At 56.5% G+C, this 27,811-nt stretch overlaps 1 protein-coding gene across 1 annotated transcript; it reads right to left on the bottom strand.

Moving 5' to 3' along the window:
* Positions 1 to 222: 222 nt before the first annotated feature.
* On the bottom strand, positions 223 to 19,078 carry EPHB3 (EPH receptor B3). Its single transcript, XM_047732014.1, has 16 exons — positions 18,488 to 19,078; positions 10,051 to 10,115; positions 8,251 to 8,923; positions 6,137 to 6,292; positions 5,004 to 5,354; positions 4,729 to 4,853; positions 4,400 to 4,559; positions 4,206 to 4,314; positions 3,843 to 3,895; positions 2,667 to 2,789; positions 2,294 to 2,541; positions 1,573 to 1,788; positions 1,312 to 1,461; positions 1,026 to 1,219; positions 561 to 716; positions 223 to 455 (listed from the first exon to the last, which is right to left on the bottom strand). The coding sequence occupies exons 1-16, from the start codon at positions 18,600 to 18,602 to the stop codon at positions 347 to 349; spliced, it is 3,003 nt and encodes a 1,000-aa protein (XP_047587970.1). The 5' UTR covers positions 18,603 to 19,078; the 3' UTR covers positions 223 to 346.
* Between the last annotated feature and the right edge of the window lie 8,733 nt (positions 19,079 to 27,811).

Here is a 27,811-nt window from a genome sequence, read left to right as displayed (position 1 = left end):
AGAACCCAGGCTTATCCTCCACCTGACCCTACCAGGACCTCCAGCACTGAAGAACAGCAAAGTCTGAGGTGCTGGGGATCCCCCACTGGAGAGCAGGAAGGCCTGGGCCCTGAGGGGCTTGGGGAGGGGTCATCACCCCCTCTCCTAATCCATCTTCAATATGAAGAGGTTTGGGGCACACTTCCTGGGGAGGGAGCACAGGCCTGGAGGAGAAGTCCCAGTTTGGGCCTTCCCCAAACTTCCATCTTCTGGGCCACAGCCTGAGGCCAGGCATCCAAAAGTCCAGCCGGCTGGTCAGAGTCCCTGCACAGTCCTTGGGGGGCACCCACCCCGTAGGGGTCAGGTGTCAGACCTGCACGGGCAGTGTCTGGTTCATCTGCAGCCGCATGTCCTGGATACTGCTGAGGATCTTCTTCTGATGGCCAGCCAAGGTGACCCCAATCCGGAGCAGGTCTCTGCAGATGGACCAAGGGCACGGTCAGTCCTTTCCCTCCTGCCCCTGACTCGGGGCCCTGCTCAGCGGCCCCTGCCCAGCCCTTCCAAATCTGAGGCACACTCACTCTGCAGTCATCTGAGCCACCAGGTCAAAGGTCGCAAATCCCGCGCTGACAAAGCTCTCCTTGTAGCGCCCCATCTTGATGGCATCTAGCCAGTCACCAACTGTCGTAAAGGTCGTGTAATCCGGGACTGTGCGGTCCAGGAGGGGCTGTGACATGCTGTAGCAAGAAGAAAGATTCAGTGAATCCTAACGGCAAGGGAAGCAGGGGCAGGAGTAGGAACACAGGGTACCTGGGTGGCTCAGTTGGTCAGGTGTCCGACTCTTGATTTTGGCTCAGGTTATGATCTTGGGCTGGTGGGGTCAAGCCCTATGTTGGGCTCTACAATCAGCAGGGAGTCTGCTTGGGATTCTCTCTTTCTCTCTCTCCCTCTGCCCCTCTCCCTGTTCACATATGCGCTCTCTCTCTCTCTCAAACAAATAAATCAGTCTCCAGAAGCAGGGTGGGAATAGAGGCAGAGACACTGACCCAGACTGGGCACTGGCGATGACCTTGAGGCTGGCAGCATTGCGGATGAGCTTGTCCAGGGTGTTAACAATCTGTGAGAATTTAGGCCTGAGGTTCCGGTCCCGCACCCAGCAGTCCAGCATGAGCTGGTGCAGGGCTGTGGGGCAGTCCATGGGTGGGGGCAGCCGGTAATCCTGCTCGACGGCATTGATGACCTGAGACGAGAACAGGGAAACCTCAAGTGAGCCACCACCTTGCTCCCCAGTTGACCCCCACCTACCCGGCCACTCTGGCTGGCCTCACTCACATCCTGGTTGCTCATGTCCCAGTAGGGTCGCTCTCCGTAGCTCATGACCTCCCACATGACGATTCCATAGCTCCAGACATCACTAGCAGAGGTGAACTTCCGATAGGCTATGGCCTCTGGGGCAGTCCAGCGAATGGGGATCTTCCCGCCCTGGTGGGGGGGGCACACGCCCTTCACCCTGTGACTCGGGGCTGCTCCCCAGCCCCAAGCCCCTGCCTGGTCGGCCCCGCCCCCAGTCTCCCTCCCGGCTGCTTCCTGTACCAGGGAGCTGGTGTAGGTAGGATCAGAGGGATCATCCTCCAGGAAGCGAGAGAGGCCAAAGTCTGAGACTTTGCAGACCAGGTTGCTATTGACCAGAATGTTGCGGGCAGCCAGGTCTCGGTGCACATAGTTCATCTCAGACAGGTACTTCATGCCCGCAGCAATGCCCCGAAGCATGCCCACCAGCTGAATGACTGTGAACTGTCCGTCGTTGAGCTGAAAGCAACAAGAAGGCTCAGGTGGGCCCATCACCTCCCTACTAGCCCAGGGCCCTCCCAAGACCTTCGTGCCCGCCCATCTGTGCCTCCACCTACCCTCTCTAAGTCCTCAGAGACCACGTCTCACCTATCCCTGTGACTATGTGCAGAGATCACTGGAAGTAAGCGGCCCACTGTGTGGCAGGTGTCTGTATACAACATCCTAATGAACCCCCGTAAGGATCCAAAGAGCTCTCACCACTCATTTTATAACCAAGGCAGCTCAGACTCAGAGAGGTTAAATAAAGCCTGAGGTAGCACAGGCAGCAGAGGGCAGAGTCGGGACAAGAACTTCAGTCTTTCTGGCTCCGAGAACCTGGCTGATCCCCTGCACCAGGCCACCTCAGTAAATAGTTGTAGACCTGAAGAGGGTAGGGTCTGTCTGGCCTTGCAGGAGGGGGTGGTCTGCCCGAGGCAGCTCTCTGGAGTAGGAGGGTGGGGAGGGGCTAGGGGCTGGCTCATACCCGGAGGAAGGAGTCCAGGGCGCAGTTCTCCATGAACTCGGTGAGAATCATGACCGGCCGGCTTTTAGTGACCACGCCCTCTAGTCGGATTATGTTGGGGTGGTCAAACTGACCCATGATGGACGCCTCGCTGAGGAAGTCCCGCCGCTGCCTCTCGGTGTAGCCCACCTTCAGCGTCTTGATGGCCACAAACACCTCCCTGCGGCCAGGCTGTTTCAGCCGACCCCGGCACACTTCCCCAAATTCCCCTGCAGGGCAGAGGGCACAGGTAGGAAGTGGCTTCTGGGATTGGCCCTATGTGCAGTGCATGCCGGCCCCTCCCTGGGGTAATGCCCCTGCCCCCGCCTCTCCCACTGTGCCCTAGGGGACTCACCAGCTCCAATCACCTCCTCGATCTTGACACAGGATACATCGATCTCCTTGGCAAACTCTCGCACAGCCTCATTAGGGTCCTCATAGGTAAAAGGGTCAATGTAAACCTTCATTCCAGGAGCAACTAGAAGAAAAGGTAGGCATGAGAGGGGCCAGAGCTTTGGCCTGGGGTGGGGGACAGTGAGGGATACTGCACCTTCCCCGTCCCTGATGGGAACACATTTCACACCCTCCCTCCTAAGTCGGCTCCGTATTCCTCCCTGCTGGAGTCCCAACTCGCCCCTCCCCCACCCACTCACCGTTCCCTCCATGAGAACTAGTGACCATAAAGGCTAGACACCTAGGATTCTTATTCTTCTTTCTCCCTCATCCCTTATGTCAAAACATCTCTCGGATTCATCCCTCTCTCATTCCCACTGCCCCTGACCTTATCCAGGCCTTCAACACTCAGACTATTGCAATAGTCTCCCAGCTGGGCTCTCTGCCTCTGGACTTTTCCCACCAATCTATCCTGCATACTTGTCTCCCTAAAACAATACTCACATTGTATCACTCCCCAGCTTGAGAGCCTTTCGGATTACCTATGGTGGAGTCAAGTCCAAACTCCTCTGCCTGCGTTTCACGACCCTTCGAGGACTGGCCACAACCACCCAGCCTCACTCCCAAGCAGCTGTCAAACCGGTCTTCTCACTGCCCCCACAGTCGGGCACTCTCCCCACCCCACCCACCACCTTCCAGAGGCTCTTCTAGCCAGGAATGCTCTCCCCCACCTCTCTAAACCCTGCTCAACCTGCCTGGCTCAGCTCAGTCCAAGGCCACCTCCTCCAGGAAGGCTTCATCTTTTCTGAACTCTTACCACCCTTTGTAACAGGAACACCCAGCTTAACACCAAACTGTTTTCTCATTTTTTTCTGTGTACATATCTTTTCTTTCTCCTAGGATTAGCTGCCTTTGAGGAAAGGGGTCACTTCTCATGCGTCTCTGAGGCTGGCAGGAGGGAGGTGGGGGCTCAGGAAAGGGCACTTGAGTGGAAGCAGGAAGGGCTATCCAGAATAGGAGTATGAGGGATGAAATCCCAGGCAGGGCAAAGGGTATCTCTAAGCCCTGCAGTAACCAGGGGAACTTGGGGGTGCGGTGGGGGGCGGGGGGCAGGATCAGGATGAAGAGAGAAACTCACTGTATTGCTGCAGCTTCTCTGTATACTCCGAGTCAGAGCCGTGCCGCTGCTTCCTGGAGGGGGCAGTGGGGGGGCAGCCTGAGACAAGCCCAACAGCTCCCTCTGTTCAGGGGACCCTTGGGCTCACAGGAGGGGCAGGGCGTGCTGGGGAAGACCTGGTGCCTCCTGGGTCTCTGGGCAAAGGGCTCAGTGGACTCGGTCCCCAAGGGGATCTGCCGGGGATCAGGCCAAGAGCGCAGACTGGAGAGGGCCTCGGCTGTGAGGAGGGTCTGGGCCCACCAAGGGCCTCTGTGGCACATGGGCTCTAGGGTATTCCAGGGAAGCTCTCGCCAGCCCATGGCAGCAAGCCAGGCCCAGGAGTACCTGAGACAGACGACAGCGATGACCACGACAGCAACCACAAAGACCAGCCCAGCCGTGGCAGACCCCACGATGAGGGGAAGCTGCTCCTGGAGCTGCTGGGCGCCGGAGCCTGGAGACCGGGAGGGAGGGGACTGGGTAAAGTGGAGAAACGGAGAGTCTGAGGCAGGCAGGAACAGGAGCAGTGGGGTACGTACCTCTCTCGCTTGTGGTCTCAAACTCAGCCGGACGGCTGTACTGCCCGTAGCCGGCCACGGTGCGGGCTCGCACCTGGACCACATAGCGGGCCTCAGGCCGCAGCCCGTCCAGCTGCACCGAGTTCTTCTGGCTGGTCACCGTGGAAGCAATGCCCTCACTCTGCAACACCAAGAGGGATGAAGCACCTCAGCGGCCCTGAGGCCCAGCAGCCACCCACCAGGGCCCACCTGTGGCTGCCCCAGTACCCAAGACCTGGCTCCCCAGGGCCCCTGACACCATTTGGGGTGTCCTCACCCCAAGGCCTCCTCCTGCCCCTCAAGGCTCTGACCTTCTCAAAGTACTTCATCTCATAGTCCAGGATGACTCCATTGGGCCGCTCTGGGGGTGCCCAGGAAAGGGTCAGGCTGCTGCCTGAACTGCTGTGGAGATGGAGTGTAGGCACTTCGGACGGGGCTGAGGGAAGATGGGGCGGGGGCTCACCACGGGCTCCCCAGGACCCGGTGCCCAGGGGACCCCCAGTGGTCCGCTGGCAGGCCCTGGGCAACCGAAGTTCTGTGTGGGAGGAAACAACCCAGGCCCTACCCTCCTGTGTCCCCTCCTCACCGGCCTGGTTGGTGGTGATATTCACGGCCGCGTAACGGGGGGGCAGAGGGCTCTTGCCCGAGACCCCGTTGACGGCCTGCACCTCGAAGGTGTAGCGTGTGTGAGCCAGCAGATGGCTGATGTGGACCCGGCGCTCGGTCAGGCCCAGCTGCCGAGGCACAAACTCCACATTGTCATCGCAGCGAGAACAGGCTGAGGTGCCCCCAGCCCCGGGGCCCCCGTGGCACTTCTTGCAGATGACGTTGTATAGGAGGTCATCCCGGCCCCCCAGGTCCCGGGGCTCGCTCCACTCGAGGATCAGTGTGGTCTCATTCACGTTGGAGATCACACCCCGGGGGGGAGATGGCACCGCTGTAGGGAAGGTGGAGGGAGAGGGCAGTGAGCGAGGGCCCCAACACTGCCCTCCCACTCGGAGTTCCTGTGTCCAGTAAGCAGTTTCCTATGGCCTTACTCTTGTCTCTGCTTTAATAAGCAGAAGAGCTTTCCTACACTTCTCCACTAGGAAAATTCGATTTAGCCTTCAAGGCCAAACTCGAGATGTCACCACTTCTTGGAAGACTTCCTCAACTCTTCTCCTTCCTGTCCTCTGTACCCCCATAACACAATTCCTAGGCATCCTTCCAGCCCGGCACTTAGCACATTATATATGGTCTTTTATCTGTTTTTGCCTGTTTCTCCCACCTGGTTACAAGCTTCTTTAGGATGGCGACTGTATCTTAGTCTCCTCTGCATCCCTGGCACCCGGCACAATGTCTGACACCAAAGACCAGAGCAGGGAGAAAGCAGGGCACTAGGCTGCCCCACAGATGTGAGGCCCCCTCCACGGTTGGGGTTGGGCCAGGAGAACAGCAGTTCTACACAGTGGAAGGAGGGAGGGGCCACAGGCCCCAGTGGCTCCAGATGCCTGGCTAGGAGCTAGTGGGTGCTTACTCGGTGTTGCTGGAAAGGCTGAGCCGGCTGACCTAGACTCTGGCTCAGGGCCAGTCGCTTCTCAGCTGCACCATGCTGCACACCACACAGAACCTCCCCAAGCCTCAGCTTCCCTGTCTGAAAAGTGGCTCTTCACAGCAACCGTCTCGGCCCCCTGAGGGAAGGCCTGCAGCAGGGCTGAGCGAGGCCACGAGTTCGCTTACTGGTACAGGCACTGTCTGCAGAGTCCGAATCCGCTCTGTAGAAGTTGCTGTGGCAGGTGCAGATGCTGGCTGCTGGCGAGGTGGTGCGGCTACTGGGGGGACAGGGGAGGCAGGGCCCCTCTCCCTGCTTCGCCTTGTAACTCCCGGGGGAACAGGCTGCGGGGTAGAAGACGATGGATGCGCTCTTCAGATCAGTGAGAATCTAGCCCTGCCCCAGCACAGCTCCTGGCTCCTCCACCTCCCAGACAGTGGGGGCTCTGCTGGGATTGCCTAACCCCGATGCGGCTACAAAAGGCCCTTTTGCCCCATGCAAACCCCACGTCAGCGGATTCCTCCCCGCCCCGCGCCCCCACCCCTACCCCAGGGCCTCACGGGCAAAGACGTCAGCCCCATCACCTGGGCAGCCTGGACTTGTCGAGGCATGGAAGGGAGAGGGAAGGAAGAGGAGGGGTGGGGAAGAGACCACTGGCAGGCTGGCAGCACCCTCTACTCTGCCAGTTTGCCCCCGGCCCTGCAGAAACTTGAGAAAAATCACCCCTCGGACCCTCATGGCCACCCCAGAACAGCCAGAGGTGGGGCCTTGTTCCCAGGACCAGCCTCTCTCTCCACCCACCAGGAGCAGGGGAGCAGCTCCTTCCTGCCCTTGGGCAGGGGTGGGGGCTGAGGAGGGGTGAGAAAAGGGGAAAAAGATAGCAGGCAGGAAGGCTGGGGTCACCAGGAGTTCAGAGGCCTCAAAGCATCCACAAGGGGCACCCCAGGACCCAAAGCCAGGCCAGAGCTGAGTGCCTGAACATCCCTTCTCCTCAGTGTCCTCTCTTGCCATCTACACTAGGGCCCCCGGTGGTCGGCGGTGGGGTTCTGCGTATCTCTGGCAGCCGTATAATTTATTATTCAAACTGGAATATTTTGAGAGTGAAAGGGGCTGCTAAGAATAATCATGGGATCATGAGCATACGCCAGGACGACCCAGACACACGAAAGCATATGGTCACTCTAACCACACACGACTGGCCCAGGGGAGGTCCTCCAGAGTGTGGAGTGCCCAGACTTGGGGCTGTACTCTTCTCCGGGGGTACATCTCCCCTCACTAAGGTGATGTTCACCCAAGCTCTTTTGAGCCAGTGGGGGAGGGGGCAGAGGCCAGGCCAGGCCGGTTGCTATGGGAACCAGCATGCATTTCCTGCCAGGGACCTGCAGAGTGTTAGCCCCTCTTCAGGCTGTCAGGCTCATCACCCCCACCCCCTTTCTCCACTTAGGAAGAGGAAGTCTGGGGCAGGCTCCCATAGAGAAGTGGAGAGGGGCCGGGCAAGGCACTATTCACCCTTCCATGACAACACCCCACGTGGGGCCTCCTAGCCAGCCCCCACCCCTGCAAGTACCAAGGCAGAAGGGATGGAAGGCAAGGCCCTCAGCATCTTGCCCTGCACAGCAGAGCCCTGGACAAGGCCGGAGCCCCAGCTCCCCCATTTCCTGCTCTGATACCTTGACTGTTGTTGTTCTCAGAGACCTTGCGTCCTTACTGGTAGCACTGGGGAGATAACTGGACTCTACCTTACGAGATTATGATGAGGCTCAAATAAGAGCCCTTTGTGACTGGGTTTTTATAGCTAGAAGTCTAGTATGCTGTAAGGTCTTAGGAGTCTTGGCAAGCCACTGCAGACAAGCCTCCTAATCTCCTCCTGTATGAAGTAAGGACAAGAGAATCCCTGTCCCCCACACATTCCCGAGAGAGTCACGGCTGACACTTCGGTGGTGATGGTGTTGCCATGTGCCAGGCACTGTTCCAAGAGCTTCACACGCATCAACTCACTTAAGACCCCTACAAGTCCACAGAGGAATCACCACTATGGTCCCCATCTAGCACACAAGGAAACCAAGGTTCGAAGAGTAAGTAACCTGCCCAAGGTTCCAGCAGTTCTAAGTGACAGAGTCAGGACTCCGATTTCAGGGACCGGGCCCCCAACCTCTGTGCTGTCAATTCAGCCTCTCGAGGAGGAGATGAGACACCAAGGTAAAAGGGCCAAGTGGGAATGCCCATAGCTCTGGGGCCCAACTGGTACGTGGCTTGGGCCCCAGTACCCCCTCCCCCATCCCCCAAGCCAGTCCCCACTCACGGCGGCACTGGGAGTCCTTGGCAGCTGGCTCGTGGCCGGCGGCACAGGTGCAGGCACCCACAGGCACCATCCACTCCCCGTCACCGTTGCAGTAAAGCTTGAGTGGCACAGACACCTCCACAGCATTGGCAACGCACGTGCCCGGGGCGATGACCAGAGAGGTGGGCTCAGCCCCTGTGAGGGTCTCGGGGAAAAGGGCGAAGCCTGCAGTGGTGGACGCACACTTCTTGTAGAAGGCACGCACGGAGATGAGTGACATGCAGGCGCCCTGGTCCTGGAAGGCCAAGTAGAAGCCGGCCTTGGAGAGCGGCCCGAAGCTTCGCACCTTGGTGTTGACGCGGCCGGTGTCAAGCCGCGAGAAGCTCTCGTCAGGCGCGATGGTGTCCACCTTCACGTAGGGGTTCTCCATCCAGAAGGGCGAGGAGGCAGAGGCCACGTCGCTGTCGGCCTCGTAGTAGAAGAGGTTGAAGGTCTCTTTGCAGGAGCCAGGGATGTTGGGGATGCTGTTGCAGTCACGCACGGTGAACTTGAGCTCCACGTAGACGCGCTGCACCTCCCGCCGCCAGATGAAGCCCGTGCGAAGCCAGTTGTTCTGGCTGGACTCCCGCACGTTGCACACCTGGTATGTGCGGATGGGGTTCATGGCCTCATCGTAGCCACTCACCTCTTCCCACTGTGCCGGGACCAAGCGAAAAGGACAGAATGAGTGCCAGGTGCCTACGCCATGCCCAGATGCATATTTGCTTCACAGAGATGCGTCTGTGGTGAACTGGCCTGAGCATGCAGGCTACACGGGTCCAAATCCCAGTCCCTGCTCAGTGACTATGGGTCAAGTCACTTAACCTCCCTGTACCACCGTTTCCCCATCTGTAACATGGTGAGAATGAAGACGTATGAGGAATAAGGGACTTTACGTGAATAAAGAACTGAGAGCACTTGATAAGGACTATGGGACTATCAGCTATAATATTTGTTATCTTTATGCCTCAGTTTTGCTGTCTATTAAGTAGGGCTGATTAGATGTAAATGACGTGGTAGGGAATCAAATCAGGTTAACATATATAATGGGCCTGTGACAATGTCCCATACAGAGCACATGTTCAATAAACACGGGCTGTCACCATCACATTTAACCTTCACTGCAACCCCATGAGAAGGTATATCTGTTGTCCCCATTCTATGGAAGAGGGAGCCAAGATTCTCCGAAGTAGAGACTTGCCCAAGGTCACACAGTCAGGTCTGATGAATGAGAGCCTGGAATGCCATCCCACCCCAGGGTTTCAGAACTCAGCGGGGTTGTGAAGTCCATCTAGGGGGGTTAATTAGAATATTTTAGAAATGTCAGAACTACAGGAATTTAACTGCTAAGAAATGGAAGCCCAGAAAAGTGAACTGCCTTGCTAAAAGTCACAAAGCAAGTTAAAGATCTGGAGCCAAGGTTTCCTGGTCCCCAAGCCAGTGACCTACTGGAGGAGGGAAGGAGGGAGATGGTTGGAGAAGACAAGCAAAGCACTGTCAGCCAGGAGAGGGATGGTGACAGGCTGAAGGCGGGCTGAGGGGTGGGCAGAGGGAGAATAGGACAAAGACGGTGTGTTTGGGGAGGAGGACACAGGCAGACTGAAAGCTGAAAGGGTGAGAAACACCCATAGGCAAAGAAGGAAAGTGACAGGTGCAGAGGACGGGAAACTGATAGGCAGGGGGCAGAGGCAGCCCTTCTCCAGCCCTGGTGAGGCAAGGGGAATAAACACTGGTGGAGGAAGTGGCCCCCGACACTCAGGGGAGATGGTGGGGAAGGCTTACCCCACTTTCTGGATGAGATGTCCATGCCAACTCTGATGTCACCCACTTTGTGTCCATGAGGGTTTCTGGGGAGAAAGAGAAGAACAGAGGTCAGAGGCCATGCTCAGGGTGGGGAGAAGGAGGTTGTCCAAGAAAGGCCAGGATACCAGAAAGTGATTCCCACCAGGCACTACCCCATCCCACCCCACCCCCAAGTCCTCGAAGCTCTCTGCCACCCTTCCCTGGAGAAGAGCCTGCAGCCACATCCCAGAAACTTCAGACACCAAAGATTTGAGCCATCAGGTTGTTGGAGATGCGTGTCTACTACTGACCCCAGCCGGGGTCATAGAGGCAAAAGCCAGGCCCAGTTCACACACCTACAGGCTTGGCTAATCTGCACACAAAGGGGTAGCAGACCCTTTATCCTGGAACAAAGGACCCTGTGCTTCAGAGCCTGCTGCCCAGGCCTCCCCTGACTCCATTCTCGACACAAGGGCCTGGCACCACACATGCCCAGGGGAAGGGGCGGGTGGTTACAGGGCAGAGCCTGCTCCCAGCAGGCCTCCCACTCAACCACCTCTGGGGGATGGGGCACGGATACTCTCTGAGGCTGGGCTGAGGGCCACCAAGACCCAGACCAGCTCCTCAAGAGCTAGTTCAGTTCTTGCCACAGTCCTTGGATAAAGGTGTTGTCGGTGCACCCCTTTTACAGGTGAGAAAACTGAGGCTCAGATAAAGTCAATATATGGCCTAAGGTAAAACTGCTAGGACTTGGGGTAAAGGGTTGAAAGGTAGCTGACTTGATAGCTAACCACTTAACCAGAGCACTCTGACTGCAGTGTAAAGGGAAAAAGAAAGAAAGGAAGAACAGAGAAAGCCTAGAAAGCTATGTAACCTTTAAGTCCCAACCCAGCTCTCAGCCACCCTGCCCTGGAGAAAGGCCTGCAGCCACATCTCCAGAAATGTTAGACACCAAAGATTTGAGACATCAGGTCAGCCTCCTCCAGGAAGCCTTCCTGAACCACCAAATTAATGTTAGATGCCTTTCTCTGTGCATCCAGGGTCCGGAGCCTTGTCACAGTACTGATCCTATTCTAAGCTTCAGTTTCTCATCTGTTTCCCCCTGCTCAGCCATAGGAGGGGCCCATTAATGTTTCTGACATAAACTCAATCCCCGAGGAATCGGGTTCTGGGTTCTGGCTAGCAACTCTGCTCTCTGTAAGGAGAGGGATGCCAACTCCTTTCTTAGAGCCTGGGAGACTTCCCCTCTGCCCTGAGCTGGAAGAGGGCAGGTTGGGGCTGCCCAGGAGGAGGAAGACCCAAACCCCCCAGATTCCAGGCTTATGGCCTTCACTGATTTCCTGCGCTCTGGGTCTGAGCTGAGGATGGTGGGTGAGGTGGTTGTGGCCCAGACCCTCATGCAAGGCCAAGTTGGCGAGAGGCTCCCTCCTCTTCCATAAGAGATGGCTGGTCCCTGGAGGACCCAGCTGCAGGGTGAGCCATCCCAACCTCATGGGTCGGTGGCCCGACAGGCCTCTCTGGCAGACAAACAGACACAGACAGACATCTGGCAGGGGGCTAAGGGAGGCAAGGAGAGATGGGCAGAAGCAAGGGACTAGAGACAGGTAGGGAGAGAGGTGGTGGGGCAGGGGCCTCGCTGAGGCAGATGGTGGGAGCCTCAGAGCTGGAAGGATGTGCAGAGCCACTGGCTAGGACCAGACAGTGAGGTGACCAGTTGAGGACTACAAAAGACGGTGAGGTGGAGAGACAAGGAGGCCCGAGGAGACCGAGAGAGAGAGGGAGGTTTCCAAGTAGCCTCTTCCTCAGCCAGCAGCCCAGAGTGTTCTGGTCCCTGGAGGCAGGAGAGCCAAGCGCACCCCCTCCCCTCCAAGCCAGCCAGCCAGCCAGCCAGCCAGCCAGTCCGCCTGCTTGTCTGCCCGCTGCCTGTCTGCCCGCTGCCCGCCGCCCGCCACCCGCCCGCCTGAGCAGGCAGGGGCTCCCACTGCTCCCTCAAGCTGCCTCCCTCCTCCCTCTCCCTCACTTCCTTCTGCTCAGCCTGTGCCAAACCCATCTGGAACTGTTTAAACCCAAATATTCAGCCCCCTCCCCCCTCCAGCCAGATTCCTCCACAGTTTAAAACAAGCCCTGTGCTGGCTCTGAGAAGACGATGGGGCTTGGAGGGGCGGGAGGGGATGGTGGGGAGGGGGAAAGGAGGGGGGAGGCAGGGGTGGAGGGAGGCTCTTCATTTCTGTTTAATTTCTGGGGAGCGGGAGAGGGAGGGGGCGGGGATCGGCCCTTGGCCATCGCTCAGCCTTGGCCATCGCTCAATCTCGGCACATTTTTCCCATTAATGAGGAGAGGACTTGGATTTCGAGTCATGTGTGCCCGAGGAAGGGCTCCGGTCACCCTGGTGGGGAGGGGGCTTGCTCTCTGGGGAAGGGGAGGGGACTGCTCCCTTCAGCAAGAGGGAGACCCTGAGGTGCCTGTGTCCCAGCCTCAGGAAGGGCACAGAGGGGTCCCAGAATCCATCTGTGTGGCATTGGGAGGGACAGACCCAACCCAACAGAGCCCACCTTTCCTCGGCTACATGTGTGCCGCACACGCGTACGTGGACGCGAGCTGGGGTGAAGTATATGAGGTTCCAGAGGTAAGGACAAGAGAGGGCTGAGAGAGCAATCTCCAAACTCCTCAGCTGCCAATCGCACCCCCATCCTCCTCGCCCCCCATGTGGCTGCTGGAGGGAGACCAAAAGGCCGGCAGCCACTCTCTGGTACCGGGCTCTGTCAGGCCAGAAACGCCACCGGCCCTTCCAAAGTGAGCAGGGGAGTGGACAGCAGGCCTGGGGGCTTTCCAGGATGGGGCTTCAATGCGCAGAAGTAAACCAGCACCCCTTTTGGGTTTCCAAAGGGCCACAGAGAACGGACACGTGGCGCAAATCACACACACAAGCACTCCCCAGTTCTCCATGGCTGGGCTCATTCTCTGCCATGGGGGCTAAAGAATGACAGGTCAACATATGTGGTGGACAAAACACACAAAGCCACAGCCGCCCGCAAACACACACACACACACACACACACACACACACACACACACACAGCTTCATACTCAGCCATGGTCTGTCTTTTTCAGACACACAGACGCATATGGTACAAACAGATCTGTCTTCCTCAGACACATACAGTGAAGCCCTCCTTTACACAGATTTGGTTTGCCTTAGGCAAACACTCACTCTTAAAGTCTTCACGTGTGCGGATTTCCAGAGACATCTGTGTACGGAGGGCACGCACACCGAATGGTGCGTTCTCCTTACACACCCAACTGCACACGACTGCCAGCCTTGAGTCACAGTCTTGAATGTAGTCAAGTGCAAACGCAAACACCAGCTTCTCCATACAGACGCAATGACGGGCTCTCACGCAGCCACACATGAGCCTGGGCCGCATACTCATATGTGCCCCGGGAGCTCGCAGACAGCGCTGAGGCCAGCACCTACAGTTTGGATAAAGCCTCCAAGGCCCATCCTCCACGCACACGCAACACACACACACACACACACACACACACACACACACACCAAGCATGTTCCTTCTGTGAGCTGAGTCTCCAGGTGGGGTGGAGGAAGGGCCAGGAGAAGGCAGCGTCTGCTAAGAAGAGAGAGGGACTGGACCAGTCTTGGCCAGAGGTGCAGGGAAGGAGCAAACCCCAGACCTGCTTCCTATGGCCCTGGCCCAGGCAGGAGCTGTCACCAGTCCCAGTCACAAGGCTGGGGGCAGGGCAGGGGTATGAAGATGGTTCTGGGTGTGGCTGGGTGTGGCCTCCCCAGGTACCGCCCTGCCAGCACAATGGCACTGTCCCCAACACTGAGCCCCTGCAGCGAGGGGGGGCGCATCACGAAGAGACTTAGCCCCAGGAGCTTTGGGCAACCCTTCCATACATACTGTTGGGTACCCAGCAAGAAGAGAAGAGTATCATGGGCCCCCAGTCTGTGTCTGACAGCCTCCCTGGGCAGCCCAGGTATAGCTGGGAGCCAGCCACCAATCCCAGTAAAGGGCCAAGTCCATACAGCTTTATGGGGCTGCCAGACTCCACAGTACCCCAAGTCACAGAGAACACACTGCTCTGGGTCAGTGAGACCCAGGAAATCAAAAAACCCCCAAGACAAAAGCAAGAAGCCCAAGCTCCAGATGAGGGACTTGATGGCAGTGGGGAAGGTCATGCTCCCGGGCAGGTGGACAGAGGGGCAGAGTCTAGACAAGGAGGCGCATAGCCCTGCCTGCAAAGAGAGGGAGAAAACCCCATGCCAACCCTGAGTTTGTCCCCCTCCTCCTTGAGGGGCTCCTCACTTCGGCCAACCAACCCAAGGGATCTGTCCCATCTTCTCCCTGCTTGCCCCTACCCTGTATGTAAGCAGACATACATGGGTGTACCAAGCCGCACACTCAGGGTGGTCAGCCTGAGGAAGAAGGGAGCCTGGGTTGGGGGGGGTTGCTATGGGACCTAGAGAAGCCTAACTCACCCCAAGTTACCTCTCCCTTTCTCTGCCCATGGCCCTTGATGCTGGGATGGAGGGGAGGGGAGCATCTCAAAACAGAGAACACATTTTGTTTTCCATTCCTCCCCTCAGATCGTGGGGATTTATAATTAAATAAACCTGAGAGGGAGAAGGGAGGAGAAAGCACAGAGCAAGGAGCCCAGATGCCTCCATGTTCGTCTATGCCCCCACCCTAGTCCTGGCCTTGTCAGCCAGCCAGCTGGGACCCGGGACAGAAGGACAGCTAGCCCTTTGCCGGCATCCCAGCCACAGTGTGTCTGGCCAGGGGTCTGGGGGCAGGAGGCAAGAGGACATCTGGGGCCAGGGCAGCCCCTAGAGGCAAGGGGCCTCTCCCACCCCATCAGGTGCCCAGCTGTACCCAGTCCCCCCCACTGCCACCCCCCCCCCACCTCCCCAGCTGCCCAATCCCGACAAACCAGTTTGACTCAGCAAAACAGGCAGGGCTACAATTTTCAAACTATGCAGGCCTGGTGATTCAGCCTCTTCATGCTGTTTAATTAGTGTAAGGCCGGGTGGTGGAGGCCTTGCCTTGCCCACGGCAGCTTAGGCTCTAGCTCCCTGCTGCTGAGGCCACAGAGCCGGTGGCAGCAGCAGCTCTGGCTAAAGGGAAGGCAGTGACAAGCAAACTGGTTCCCCCAAATACCTGCCACTGTCCTTCAGCGGCTGCTCTGAGGTGCCAGCTCGTGACAGACAGGGATCGGGTGGGGGCCGCCAGAGGTGACTCGAGTGAGCCAGCCCCAGGAATCCCAGGCCTGGTGTCCCCTCTCAGGGGAGCACCTCCTCGGGGGTCACCACTGCCGCCTCTGAGAGAGAGAGGGACACATATGCTACCTCCTTCCCTTGCACCCCACGTGCTCCGCGGCAGTCCCCACCTCTCACACCTGGCAACCAGGTCTCCCCCTCAAAAGGTTGGCTCTCAGCAGACCTCTCCCCGGTCCCACGTGGAAGTGTCCCATGGACCAGACATCCTTCCCCCTCCCACGCCTGTTCCTGGTCTGCTCGCCTTCCGGTTTGTGGTCCTGGAGGGGAGAAGGATCTTGGCTCGGGGGACTGGGAGACGCTACTCGAAGGGAGAGTGGGCAACAAGGTGGCCCCATTTCCCTATGACTGAGGGTAAATCTGAGGGCAAAATCGGTGTGTTTGCATGGGGAGGGAAGCAATCAGAGGGCAAGGGGAGGGGAGTTTCTTCAACCAAGAAGGACAAGCAAGGACCCTGGCTCCATCCTCACGGAAAACTGATGAGGTCCTTGGATGCACCCTTGGGGGACCCCAAGTGTGTAGGGAGGAAGAGCAACCGGGTGCTAGACAGCACCTAACCAGTGCATCCATGACAAAACAGTACGCACAACTCAGGTCTCCTGGCTCTAAGTATAAAGGCCCCCAGATGTGGAGAGCCAAAAGGCTCCCCTAGGCCCAGGGCAAACCAAATCATGGCAAAGCCAAATGGAAGGCTGGAGCCTACACCCCCTGCCTGTAAAGCTTGGGAGTAGGGAAGCTCCTAACTAGCCCCGCCCCATGGCCCTAGCCCAGGACCACCAAGTCTTCCCACCTCACCCTTCAAGCTCCAGACATGGCTGGGGGATGGGCAGGACACAGACAGCTGCCCCGTACCCAGCTCTCATCCCATCCCAATCCCACTGCTCCCAGAGCTGAAGGGAGATGGAAGAGGGCGACAACTTGCTCTTCAGACCAATCTTCCCCCATCACCTCCCCAACCCCTTCCTCTAACCTCTCTCCAGCAGGTAAGGCACACACCAGCTTCACTTCTGCCCCTTCTCAGGGGGCAGACCCCAGGATAATGATAATAACACTTAATCCCTGAATAATAATGGCTGTGTGCTAAGCACACACATTAAGGACTCAATCTTCACTATGACTCTAGGATAGTGGGTACTACCACTATCGCATCTCAATATGAGGAAGAACTGAGTGGGGAGGCATACTTCTGTGTGGGGCCCCATGCCCCAAAGCATCTCTTTTTCCTTTCATTCTCGAGCACACACACTGAAAACCCTAAGGTCTGAGATATGGCAGAAGTAAAGGAACTGGTAAAAGCCACACACGGAAAGCACCCCACACTGGCCTGGCCTCCCAGCCACCACCTACCCAGTCAGGGAGTAGCCCCAAACTCAGCTGGGGTGAGGGGGAAGGATGGACAAAGTTGGGGCCCTGCTGCCCGCTCTTTCCTGTGCTGCTACTGCTCATGGGCCCTCCGGTCAGCCCAGTCAGCCCCTCAGCTCCTCGGCCCCAAGGCCTGGATGTCAAGCTCCCAGCTATGGCCTGCCGCTGAGGGTCTAGATTGTGAGGAGTGCAAAGGAAGAAAGGAAGGAAGGAGTGAGCCTCTTCAGGCAGTCCTTGCTCCCCTGACCCAAACCACACCCCCTCCACCCCACTGTCAGCAGCAGCACTCACCACACCTGACAAGGAGGGCCCCATGCCTAGCACACACAGAGCCCCATAAGCACCTGTGCCTGTGTGGCCCCTCCTGGGCTAAGACACAGAGACACAGACCTGGGAACTCCAACAGGCTCCCTGGCTCACACCCTTGAGGCAATCAACAACAAAGCCCCACACTGGTTTCTCACGCCTGAGATCCTATCACACACATGTGGGCGCGACCTCAGTGTGTCTGCCGGGATTTGCATGTGTCCACCCATGTGAATCGGCCTGTCAGGGCCGGTGGGCTCCAAGATAAAAGGGGCTGGGGGTTTGTAGGAACGTTTCCCAGAGAGAAAACTGAAAAGCACCAGAAGATGCCTTTCTCTCGGAACTGTGCTCTTTCTTCCTTTAAGTTTACCAGTTGTGAACATACAAACAAACCAAGTTACACAGAATTCCTATTTTTGTTCCTGTACTAAGTGACTAGATGTGCTGTTAAAGACGCCAAAACTAAGTACTGTCTATATTCCAATGTCCCACAAATCTCTGTGGTGTCCTACTCTCCAGATTAAGGTCTTCTCTTTTAATGGTTCCAAAATTTTAGGAAACCCTGTGTGTGTGCGTGTGTCTATTGTCTGTGACCAGTGTCAGTGCCTCTCTCTCCCGCAGGCTCCTGTCAAGTGGCCACATGTGTGTGAGCTCTCCCACCAGGGCCAACAGCATCCTGTTCCCCCAAGTACAGTCGTTTGGAAGTTGGAGCTACCGGCTCAGCACCGTCTGGATCGGTTTCACACAACCTACTGAGGAACTCGGCCTTTCCCCACCGCCAAATAGGGCAAACCCCTGAATTTCGGGGGTCCAACGGAGACCCGAACATTCGCATGTCCTGCTAGAAGGCGGAGAGCCGCAGAGCAGCGCGCACTGCCGGTGGAGGCAGCACCTCGTGTGTAACTGGCGCTCCATAAACCATAAACAATAACAGGCCCCCGCCTCTCCACCCCCGCAGCCATCCCCTGACAAAGCAGGGTGCACGCACTCACACCTCTCACAGTCGACTCCAACGGATTCCTAACCAATGCCGCCCCCCAACCTGGGAGTCCCGCTTCTCCCCCACCCGCCACAGCCCCGCGGCAGCCTCGGAGGCCCCCCGCCTCGCCCGGTTGGTCGCCCACACTTCCTCGCCTCCCCGGGCAGTTTAGGGCTCCGCTCCTCTGCGGTGAGTGCGGGGTTCTCCCCCATGAGCTCACAGCGGTTCTGTGACTTTCGGGGACGCTCAACCCGAGTCAAGCTGCCCGAGATCCACGACCCACGTACCGCGGGCCTCGGGGCCAGCTGGAGCCTGCGAGGCGGCTACGGGGGTGTCCTTCCCACCCCATCCTCCCGCCCCCGGAGCGGCGCGGGTGACGGAACCTCCTCCGACGTGCGCCCAGCCCGCATCTGACCCACACCGCGGGTCCTCTCCGGCCTACGCTCGGGCGACCCGAGCCACTGTAAGCCTCCGACGCGCCCCCCGACGCCGCTCACCTTCCAGCGCCCGGCAGCCGGCGGGCAGCAGCAGTGGCAGCAGCAGCAGCGGAGGGAGCAGCGGCAGGAGCCCCGGCGGCGGCGGCGGTGGCGGCGGCGGGCGGGCTCGGGCCATGGCCGGGGCGGGCTCCGGGAGCCGAGCCGGGCCGCGCCGGGCCGCGCCGGCGGGGCTGCGGGCACCCAGGGAAGGGTCCGCTTCGCGGGCTCCGAGGAACGCTCGCGTACGGTCCCAAGAGATCCGGGCAAGGGGAGGGTGCGATCCAGGCGGGCGGCTCCGAGACCGAGGCGGCGGCTCGAGCCTGGCGATGCTGGGGGATGCAGGCAGGTCGGACCCGCGGGAATCTGGACGGACCGGTCCAGGAGGATCCCGGGCGGTGGAGAGCTCGGAGCCGGAGAACTCCGGGAAGCGGGCCGGGGCGGGAGGGCGCAAGTGGTGGTAGCTCGGGGGCACAGTTATCCGGCGGTCTGCCGCGGGCCCGACTCGGATCCGGGGCTCCGGGTGCGCGCGCCGTCCGGGGTCCAAGCAGGGTTCTTGCAGCGCCGCTCACGTACTCACTTCTGCTGTCCCCAGCGCCGGCGCTGCCGCTCTGGGCGAGAGGGGCGGGACCGACCTTCTGCCTGTCAGCGCCTTGGCCCCGCCCCTAGCCGCGGGCCGCCCACTCACAGACCGCCAAGAGCGCGGCTTCGTCCTCAGGAGCTCTCCGCTGGAGTTCAGTTGGCGGCGCCTCCATCAGGCCCACCTTCAGGGTCTCCGAAGCCTGGAGTGGGCGGGGCCAAGAAAAAGATGAATTAGGTTGGGCGGAGCGATGCTGTCAATCAGACGGAAACCCCGCCTCCTGTTTCCCATTGGCCTTTAGTAGCCGAACCGGAGTCCGAAGAGGGGCCGGTCACATACAACGAGCTGAGGGCGCCTCCCTGTGGCCCGTACGCTCCCAGGGACGCCCCCACGTGGCTATCTTTTCTCCAGGCGCCTCCAGACCCTAACGTCGAGTTTAGGCGCTTCAAGGGGGGCCTATCCGCACCACATCCGCGACCAGGGCCTTCTGCTCTTTTATTCATTCATTCATTCATTCATTCAGCCGTTCTCTGAGCGTAGACTCTATTACTGCGGGTGCTACAGCAATCGACAGAGGTCTGTGTTCTCTTGGAGCTAGTTTAGTGGTGGAGGCGGGCATGAAGTCATCCCAGCAGAACATAAGACAGAGTTGCCAGAGCACATGTGAGGGGGATAGCTATGTCTGGCCCTGAGTGAAGGACATTTCAGCTGAAACATGAAAGATGAGTAGTAGGTGAAGGATGTGTGTTTGGAGACAGGGTCAGGATGGGGTGGCTGTTTCAGACACAGCAAGTGCACTTTGTGCGACATCCAGGAGGCAAGAGAAACTGATATTCACTAGAGGAATCTGAAACAAGTTCAGAATATCCTGAGTGTAGGGTTAGAGGCTGAAAGGAGGCTTAGAAGTAGGTGTAGAGGGCCAGAGGAATTGTTTTCAGACTCATAAGGCATTCTTGAGAGCTGGTGGTTGAAGCAAAGGCTTTGCCTTACCTGTTTAGTGTGGCTGCTCTGGGAGGAAGGAATGGGGGAGGCAAGGGTAGAAACAGGGAGCTAGAGAGGGAGCTGTGCAATAGCCAGGTAGAGGAACGTGCTGGTTTGAACTAGCGTGGAGACTGCGGGGATAGAGAAAAGTGGACAGGTCTAAGGTGTTTCAGGAGGTAGGATTCATGAGATTTGTGACTGAGTGGTTGAGAGGTACATGGTGGATGGAGCCATGATGGAGAATCCCCCGGGGTTTCTGGATTGGCAATGAACTTCTATCCCATTTGCTCAACCAATGTTTACAACATGCAATAAACACTCCAAAAAATAGGTCTTGTTTCTTAAGTGGTAGATGTTACTATGGCCTCATTTTCCCAACAGAATTGACATCTAGAAAGGCTTGGTGACTTGCCCCAAGTCATAGTGCAAATAAGTGACAGGGGTGGGATTTGAATCCAGGACTGTATGGCGTTTAGGCTCCCTCATTCCACTTCATTGGAGATCTTAGGATCACCCACATGCTTGTTAGAAACTCAGAATCCTGAGCCAGCCATTCCTCCTTGGGTCTTGGGACTCAGAAACTATGGGACATGGGGCCCAGGATTCTGCATGTTAAATAAGCGTTCCAGATGCTGCTGCTGCACGCTGGTGGTGGAGAATGACTACCGCCATGCAGCCTGTCGCTGTCCTCGCTGGAGAAACCTCCTTCCAGGAGCCGTCCCAGGGCCTTCCCCAGCTACCCCGAGATGTCTGGGGGGCAGAACATAAGTGATGAGACTCTAGGTGAGCTCATACTTAATCCTCTGATCACGAAGTGCCTCAGTTCCAGTCCTGGAAGCTCCGTGGGAACAAATGAAGTCACGATCTGGTGCCTGAAGACATGGTTCTGACAGCAGGCCATCCTCCCAGCCGGAGACAGGGTGTGTGTGGGCACACAGGGCTGCAGTAAAGGGCAGCCATGAGACAGAGGGCCAGACTGCACCTTAGCCTCCAGGCTCTTCTAATTCCAGATCTGTTCTCAAGCCCAAGAGATCTCTCCCGACATCCTTCAAGGCTCAAGAGCACAGAAGGGACCTTGGAGCTCATCTCATGCAACTCTCCCATTGTAGAGCTAGAAAGCCTGAGGCCCAGAGAGAACTGTTTGCCCCACAGTCCCCTCTGCCCTGGGGTGCTGGTTGGCATTGGGTAGTATTTTGGCAGGTGTCCTGACAACAACACCTCTCAGCCAAAGCCCTGCTCGTTGTGAGGCCGGCCCTCCTGTTTGCTCAGCAGCTGTGCCAGGCGAGGCCTCACCCTGGACAAACACAGCCTGCCGGGCAGCAGGCACCAAGCTCCTTTGTTCTTGGGCCTGATAGCAGGGCCAGCAGGTAACAGAGGGCCTGTCACCGGATGTTGGCACCATGGTTCCCACGGGAATGCTTCCTGATCAAGAGGCCGACAAGCTGAAGGGCACCCAGGTACTGGCTCCAACAGCCTGGGGCAGGAAGGCGACCACCTGGCAAGAGAGCAGACATGAATGGGGAGCAGGTGGAGGCATGGGGACCAAAAGCCAGGCCAGATAAGGAAAGCTGAGACACCTCCATCTCTTTGGGGCTAGGCGGGCAGAAGGTCCTAACCTACCTTTCCAGGCTGAGAAGGTGCCAAGGAACCCAGGGATCAGCCTCTGACTTTTGATTTGGAATAAAGGGAAAATGTCCAGAGTGAGGTCAAAGTCCCTCTCTCTAGCCCACCATCCTTTGTCCATTTGAAACTAGGAGGAAGCTTCATGTTGAAGCAAGAGCTTGCTGAGACCCGAGTACAAACCCTGGCACGGTCATTCACCAGCTGGGGGATAGGAAGCTAAAACTTTCTGAGCCCAAGTATCCATGGGAATGAAGGTAGAATGGTGATCACACTTCCCTAGCAGGCCTATTGTGGTAGTCTGGCCACGGGGCAGGAGTGCAGCAGGTGCCGGTTAAATAGTCCCGATGATAATTAATACCAGTCCCCAGAACCTCTCTGGCAATGCTGACAACTAGAGGAATGACTATGAATTGAATTGGGGCTTAAAGCCCCCTGCAGCTGTGACCAACTTCAGATTCTCTTTTAAAAAGATAATAAATAGGGATACCTGGGTGGTTCCGTAAGTTAAGCGTCTGCCTTTGGCTCAGGTCATGATCTCAGGACCCAGGGACGAGCTCCTTGATCAGCGGGGAGCCTGCTTCTCCCTCCCCTTGCCGTTCCCCCTGCTTGTGTGCTTTTTTTCTCTCTAACCAATAAGTAAATAAGTAAATAATCTTTTTAAAAAGAAGGATAATAAATATATGTCCCTGTGGGTTTGTAGGTTGGGAATTGTTGCAAGAAAGTTGAAACTGGGAGAAGAGAGCTTGGGGGCAGTAAATGATGGTGGGAGTGATCTGATGAGTGCTTTGGGGGTTCTGATTGAGGACCCCGGGGTGGGGACAAGGAGACCAGTGAGGAGACCACAGGCGAGCACTGATGATGGCCGGGCTGGCCAGTGGTCTGAGCAGCAGTGTGGGTGGTCATTTACAGGAAGAGAAGTGAGGACTTAGGAGCCATTTGGTTGGGGAGGGGCTGGGGTTGAGGACTGAGGGTGTCATTTTGGACTGGCTAATTTAGGAGGCCGGTTAGACATCCACATATGCACATCGAGGAGACAGCTGGCTTCACCACTCCCATGTCCTCCACTGACACCCCCTTCCCCACCCTTGCTATCTACACAGCCTCAACTCTGGTCTCTCTCTGTCCCTTGGAGCATGACCTCAGGACCTTTGCATTGGCTGTTCCTTCTGCCTGGATGCTCTTTTTCCAGTTCTTATAGAGCTGCGTTCTCTCAGAATTTAAGTCTTTGCTTAGAGGTCACCCCCTCCCCGTCCACTTCGATTCCCTCCCTCATCCTCCACACCAACACTGTCTAGACCTTTGCACTGTCTCATTTCCCTATACTACTGAGCACTAACTGAGATTATATTATTTTGTCATTTGTTTACACGTGTATCAGCTGTCTCCCTTTCTAGAATGTAAGCTTTCTGAGAACAGAGGCTGGCCTTATTTACCAACGAATCCCTGGTGTAAGGCCCAGTGTCCTGCAGGAAGTGGCCTCTCAGTAACAGTTTATGAACCAAGTCAGTAAGTATGGCCAACAGATGGTATTCATGCTGCCTCTTCTTCTCCCCAAGACTTTGGTGGACAATGCTCATGGCTTCTGCACTCTTTCTTCAACATGGCGCTGTAAGCAGCCCTTGTCAGTCAGGGTTGGCACCTGAAGTCAAACCTATCTGCCATCCCTGTGATGGACAAAAGTCCCCTTCTTACTACTGGTGTGACTTTGTGTGAATCTTTCCTTTCCTTTTTTTCTTTTAAAGATTTATTTATTTAGGGGTGCCTGGGTGGCTCAGTGAGTTAAGCCTCTGCCTTTGGCTCAGGTCATGATCTCAGGGTCCTGGGATCAAGCCCCACATCGGGCTCTCTGCTCAGCAGGGAGCCTGCTTCCCCCTCACTCTCTCTCTGCCTGCCTCTCTGTCTACTTGAGATCTCTCTCTCTCTGTCAAGTAAATAAATAAAACCTCTAAAAAATTTATTTATTTATTTATTTATTTTTAGAGAGAGAGAGAGCATAAGCGGGAGGGGCAGAGGGAGAGGGAAAGAGAGAATCCCAAGCGGACTCTGTGCTGACACCGGAGCCCAATGTGGGGCTCCATCTCACAGCCCTGAGATCATGACCTGAGCAGAAAGCAAGAGTTGGACACTTAACCAACTGCGCCACCCAGGCGTCCCCTCACCCCTGCCCCCACGTGTCTTTTAAAGTTCCTTGGGCCTCAGTCTCCTTCTCTCCTCCAAGGTGTAGGAGTCGTCCCATCGCTCCTTATTGCGGAGGGCCTCCAGGCGGGAGCCTGCTGCCACATGGCAGACAGGCCGCTCATTTACCATCTTTCCCCAGAGTCACTCTGCACTTCCTCTCTGTTCCCCTCGGCTTTCTCACCAGCCCCCGAAGAGACGAGGCTAGAAGGGACCTTTGATACATGGCCCAACCAAAACCCTCATTTTCAGGCAAAGTCCTGAAGACAGGGACGGTTCATGAAGCCAGAAATCCAACAAAGACAAGTTGCCCACACCCAGGGCTCTGGCAGCAGCCATCCCTTCCCTGGATCTCCGGCAGGGCCTGGGCACTTGCTGTCAGCCCCCTCCTCGTCATCATCATTGCAAGGAGGGGTGGGGTGGCCTGCACTTCCTCGAACTCGGGCACATTCTGAAGCCCCAGGAGGCACAAGGCCAGGCTTCCCTCCAGGCCCTGGCAGTTGGTGGAGGAAGGATGGCCTGTGGACTCCTGGCTCCTTCCTCCACTTCCGAGCTGCCCGTTCCAGAAAGAGGGAGAGAGGTGCAGCCCTCTTCCTCCACAGTTACTTTTGGAAATTGCCTCAAGTTGCTTGGACCAGGGTGAGGCTCTTAGGGGTTTCAAAGCCAATTAATGGCCTGCTGGCAGCTTCTCACCTTCATCCTCTTCTGATCCAAGCTGGATCACCCCCTCCACTCTCCTGAAGCCTTTCCACAGCCTCTCTGACAAGAGCTGGGTTCTGGCTTCCCTTGAGGAAGGGTGGAGGAAGAAATGGATGAGTATTGACTAAACCTCTCTGTGATCTTAAGTGGAGGAGCTTCAAATGTCTCCCAGAGAGGGGAACGCTTCGGTTCCTTTGAGCTTGCCTGTGCAGAGCCCTTGTTTGCAAACTGTCTTTTCTTGGGAGCTGCCGTACTTCCTTTTCTAGGAGCTATTTGGGGAAACTCTAATGTTTGCAGGAACAGAGAGCTAGCTCCCTGCTCAGGAGGACAGTGAGGACCCAGAGGAATCCAAAAGTGCTAATTAAGGACCAATACCCATAGACATCTGGGGAAAGTTTAAAAAAAAAAAATGGAAAAGGCTGGGGCTTTCATGTTTAATGAGGAAGGAGGGAATAGCAGGGACGAAGGGAAATTTGGGGAGACAGATTTCGACATGATATTGGACATTTCAGCCCACTTATTTAACAGTTTCTGGGTGCTGTGGGGCACGGGCAGAGACAGGCACCAGCCCACTCTGCCCAGGGGAGGAGTCACAGACACCTTCCCGAGGTGGCAAATGCTGAGCAGACACCAGGCTAAGGCCCCGAGAATAAGAGGAGGCTGCCAGGGGAGGATGACAGATGGGAAAGACCAGGCAGTGGGCCTTCGAGGCCCCAGACACACCATGGAATCACCTGGGGAGTTTTTTGAAAAGAAGGGTGGCTAACCCCAGAAAGACTGGTTTGGGGACAGGTCCTGGGCCTTGATGTCAAGTGGGTCTAATGTTGGGGGGCAGGTAGGGAGATCATAAGATACAATCATAAGGTCAGAAGATACTGGGGGGACAGTCCAGGAGTTTTCGGTCCCTGTCAGCGGCAGCCACATGGCTCTGTTAAGGAGTTTGGGATTCAGATGAGGGAGATGGGAAGTCCCTCATGGGTTTTAATCTCCCTGCAGAGGATTAAGTTGGTCCCATTTGCTTTATAAAACTATGCCATTTAGTCTAGCTTCCCCCCCACCAAACTCAGCTGATGGGAAAGTTTCCCTACTGAGGCCCACTCAGGACCACTGGGGTCAGTGAGACCTGCTGGGGGCTCTCCCTTCTTCTGTCAGGCCTGGCCTTGGTCTCTGGGCAGTGTGGGTCCTCTGTACCCATGTCAGGTGGTGAAGGGTCATCGAGAGGTCCAGCCCCTTCTCCCCGCTTGTCTTCTGTCCCCAGCAGCTACCCAGGTACTGGCTCTGGTCAGTTCCTCCTGGGCTTCTTTCTCAGCCCAGCCGGACAAGGTGCCTGATCTGCCTCAGGGTTCCAGCCGGCACAGTACAAGTAAGGCAACGTCTCCTCTCAGTTTTCCAAAGCTATCACTCTAGGGGCTGGAAGCCCTCACAGCCCTTACATTCTCAGAATGCATTCTGTCAGGCCTTCCCAGGTCTCTGCTGATTTCCACAAAGCCTTCAATGGGATGCCCCTCATGCTCCCAGCTGGACGGAGAGCACAGGGAGAGAAAGCTGGGCTTCAGAGTCTGTGGGACTTGGATTAGAAACCTCTTAGGAGCTCTGTGGCCTCAGGCAGATCACTTCACCCCTGTTCCTGTTTCCTACTTGTTTAACAGCAACACCAACCTCACGGGACTTCTGAGCATTAAATGGGAGAAGTATGTGAAAGTTTGAACGGAGTACCTAGTACATAGTAGGTCTTCAATAAATGCTAGTGTTATTTACTACTACTACTACTACTACTACTACTACTACTACTATTACTAGTGAGGGTGGGTAATAATTCCTCCTCCTACGGGGGTATAGCCATGAGCCATATAGGTACAGTCCCAACCTTCATGGAGCTTCCTGTCCAAGAAGGGTTTAGGGTTCAATGTTAAAAAGCACACTGGTGAGGCCAGCAAGGCCATGCTCAGGAGATGCTATGGGCACTGAAATGATGAGACTGACTTACCCAGGTCAGGGAAGGGGGGAGAAATAGGGGGGCCAGAAGAGGCAGAAAGAATCACTCTGGGGTGCAGTACCAAATGAGTTGCAGAACCCCGAGAGTATTGTGAACTACTTCTAAATGTCGTGACCCCCGCCTTGATCAACAGGCCTCCGTTGGTCTCATACTACATGGCATCTGCGGGGGATAGCATCTGTGCCTGTGGCTCTTTCCCATGCCTTGGACCCATCCCCTGGCTCCTGGACATCTCCGTTTGGGTGTCAAGTCCAACATGTCCTCAAATCCAATACATCTGAAGTTATACTCATCTCCCTTGGCACCCTGCCACGCTGCTTCCTTCTGGGTCTATCTCAGAGAAGAATAGGCGATTCCATCTTCCAGGTGCCCATACCAGAAATCAGAGTGTCCGTGTAGACAACTGTCCTTCCTTCACACATCCCATTCATTATCAGTCATGACAGGTTTTAGCTACTTAGAATTTCTTTTCCTGCTCTCTAGTGGTTTGTGTCCTCACAGCCATCTCAGCCACCGCCTTGGTATAAGTGAGTCCTTCCTCGCCTGCCTGTTTGGTTGCAGTGACCTAATAATTGGTCCCCAAACTTATTTTTTTTAGATTTTATTTATTTATTTATCAGGGAGAGAAAGAGAGAGTGCGCACAAGCAGGGGGAGCAGCAGGCAGAGGGAGAAGCAGTCTCCCTGAGGAGCAAGGAGCCTGCTGCAGGACTCTACCCAAGGACCCTGGGATCATGACCTGAGCCAAAGGCAGACACTTAACTGACTGAGCCACCCAGGTGCCCCTGGCCCCCAAACTTGACTATGATGTTATTCTGACAAATTACCATTTGCAATCAAGTCAGGTGCCCCCACGAGCCACCTACCCATGGTATAGAGATTCTGAATGTGGCTCTGCAATCAAGCAGGTGGGGTTCAAGTCCTGTCACTCACTAGCAGTGTGACCTTGAGCTCCCCTGGACCCCCCAGGCCTGCAGTGTCTGACATTTCACAGTAGGTCTTCAATAAACATCTGTTTAGTGTTGATGACATTCAGAATCTACAGATACAACCACCTGTCACTCTTGCTGAGGGGATGGTCCTTGTAAAACCTGGCTGGCCTGTGGTCGTTAGAGCTGCCAGAGTCTTCCCTCCCATAAGAGCAGTCCTGCTCCCCAGCTCAGAATCGGTCTTTTTAGGAATTGCTCAGGCTTCCCTGCTCTGGCCCCACATGTCTGTAATTTCTGTCTTTTCAAGATCAGCTCAATCCCCCCACTTTGGGGAATTGCTTCTCCCCTAGTCCAGTGATGTGATTCC

This window comes from Lutra lutra, chromosome 1 (assembly GCF_902655055.1).
Source record: "Lutra lutra chromosome 1, mLutLut1.2, whole genome shotgun sequence".
NCBI classification, from domain to species: domain Eukaryota; kingdom Metazoa; phylum Chordata; class Mammalia; order Carnivora; family Mustelidae; genus Lutra; species Lutra lutra.
The sequence above is the reverse complement of the archived record's forward strand: the minus strand, read 5'-3'. Positions and strand labels throughout refer to the sequence as shown.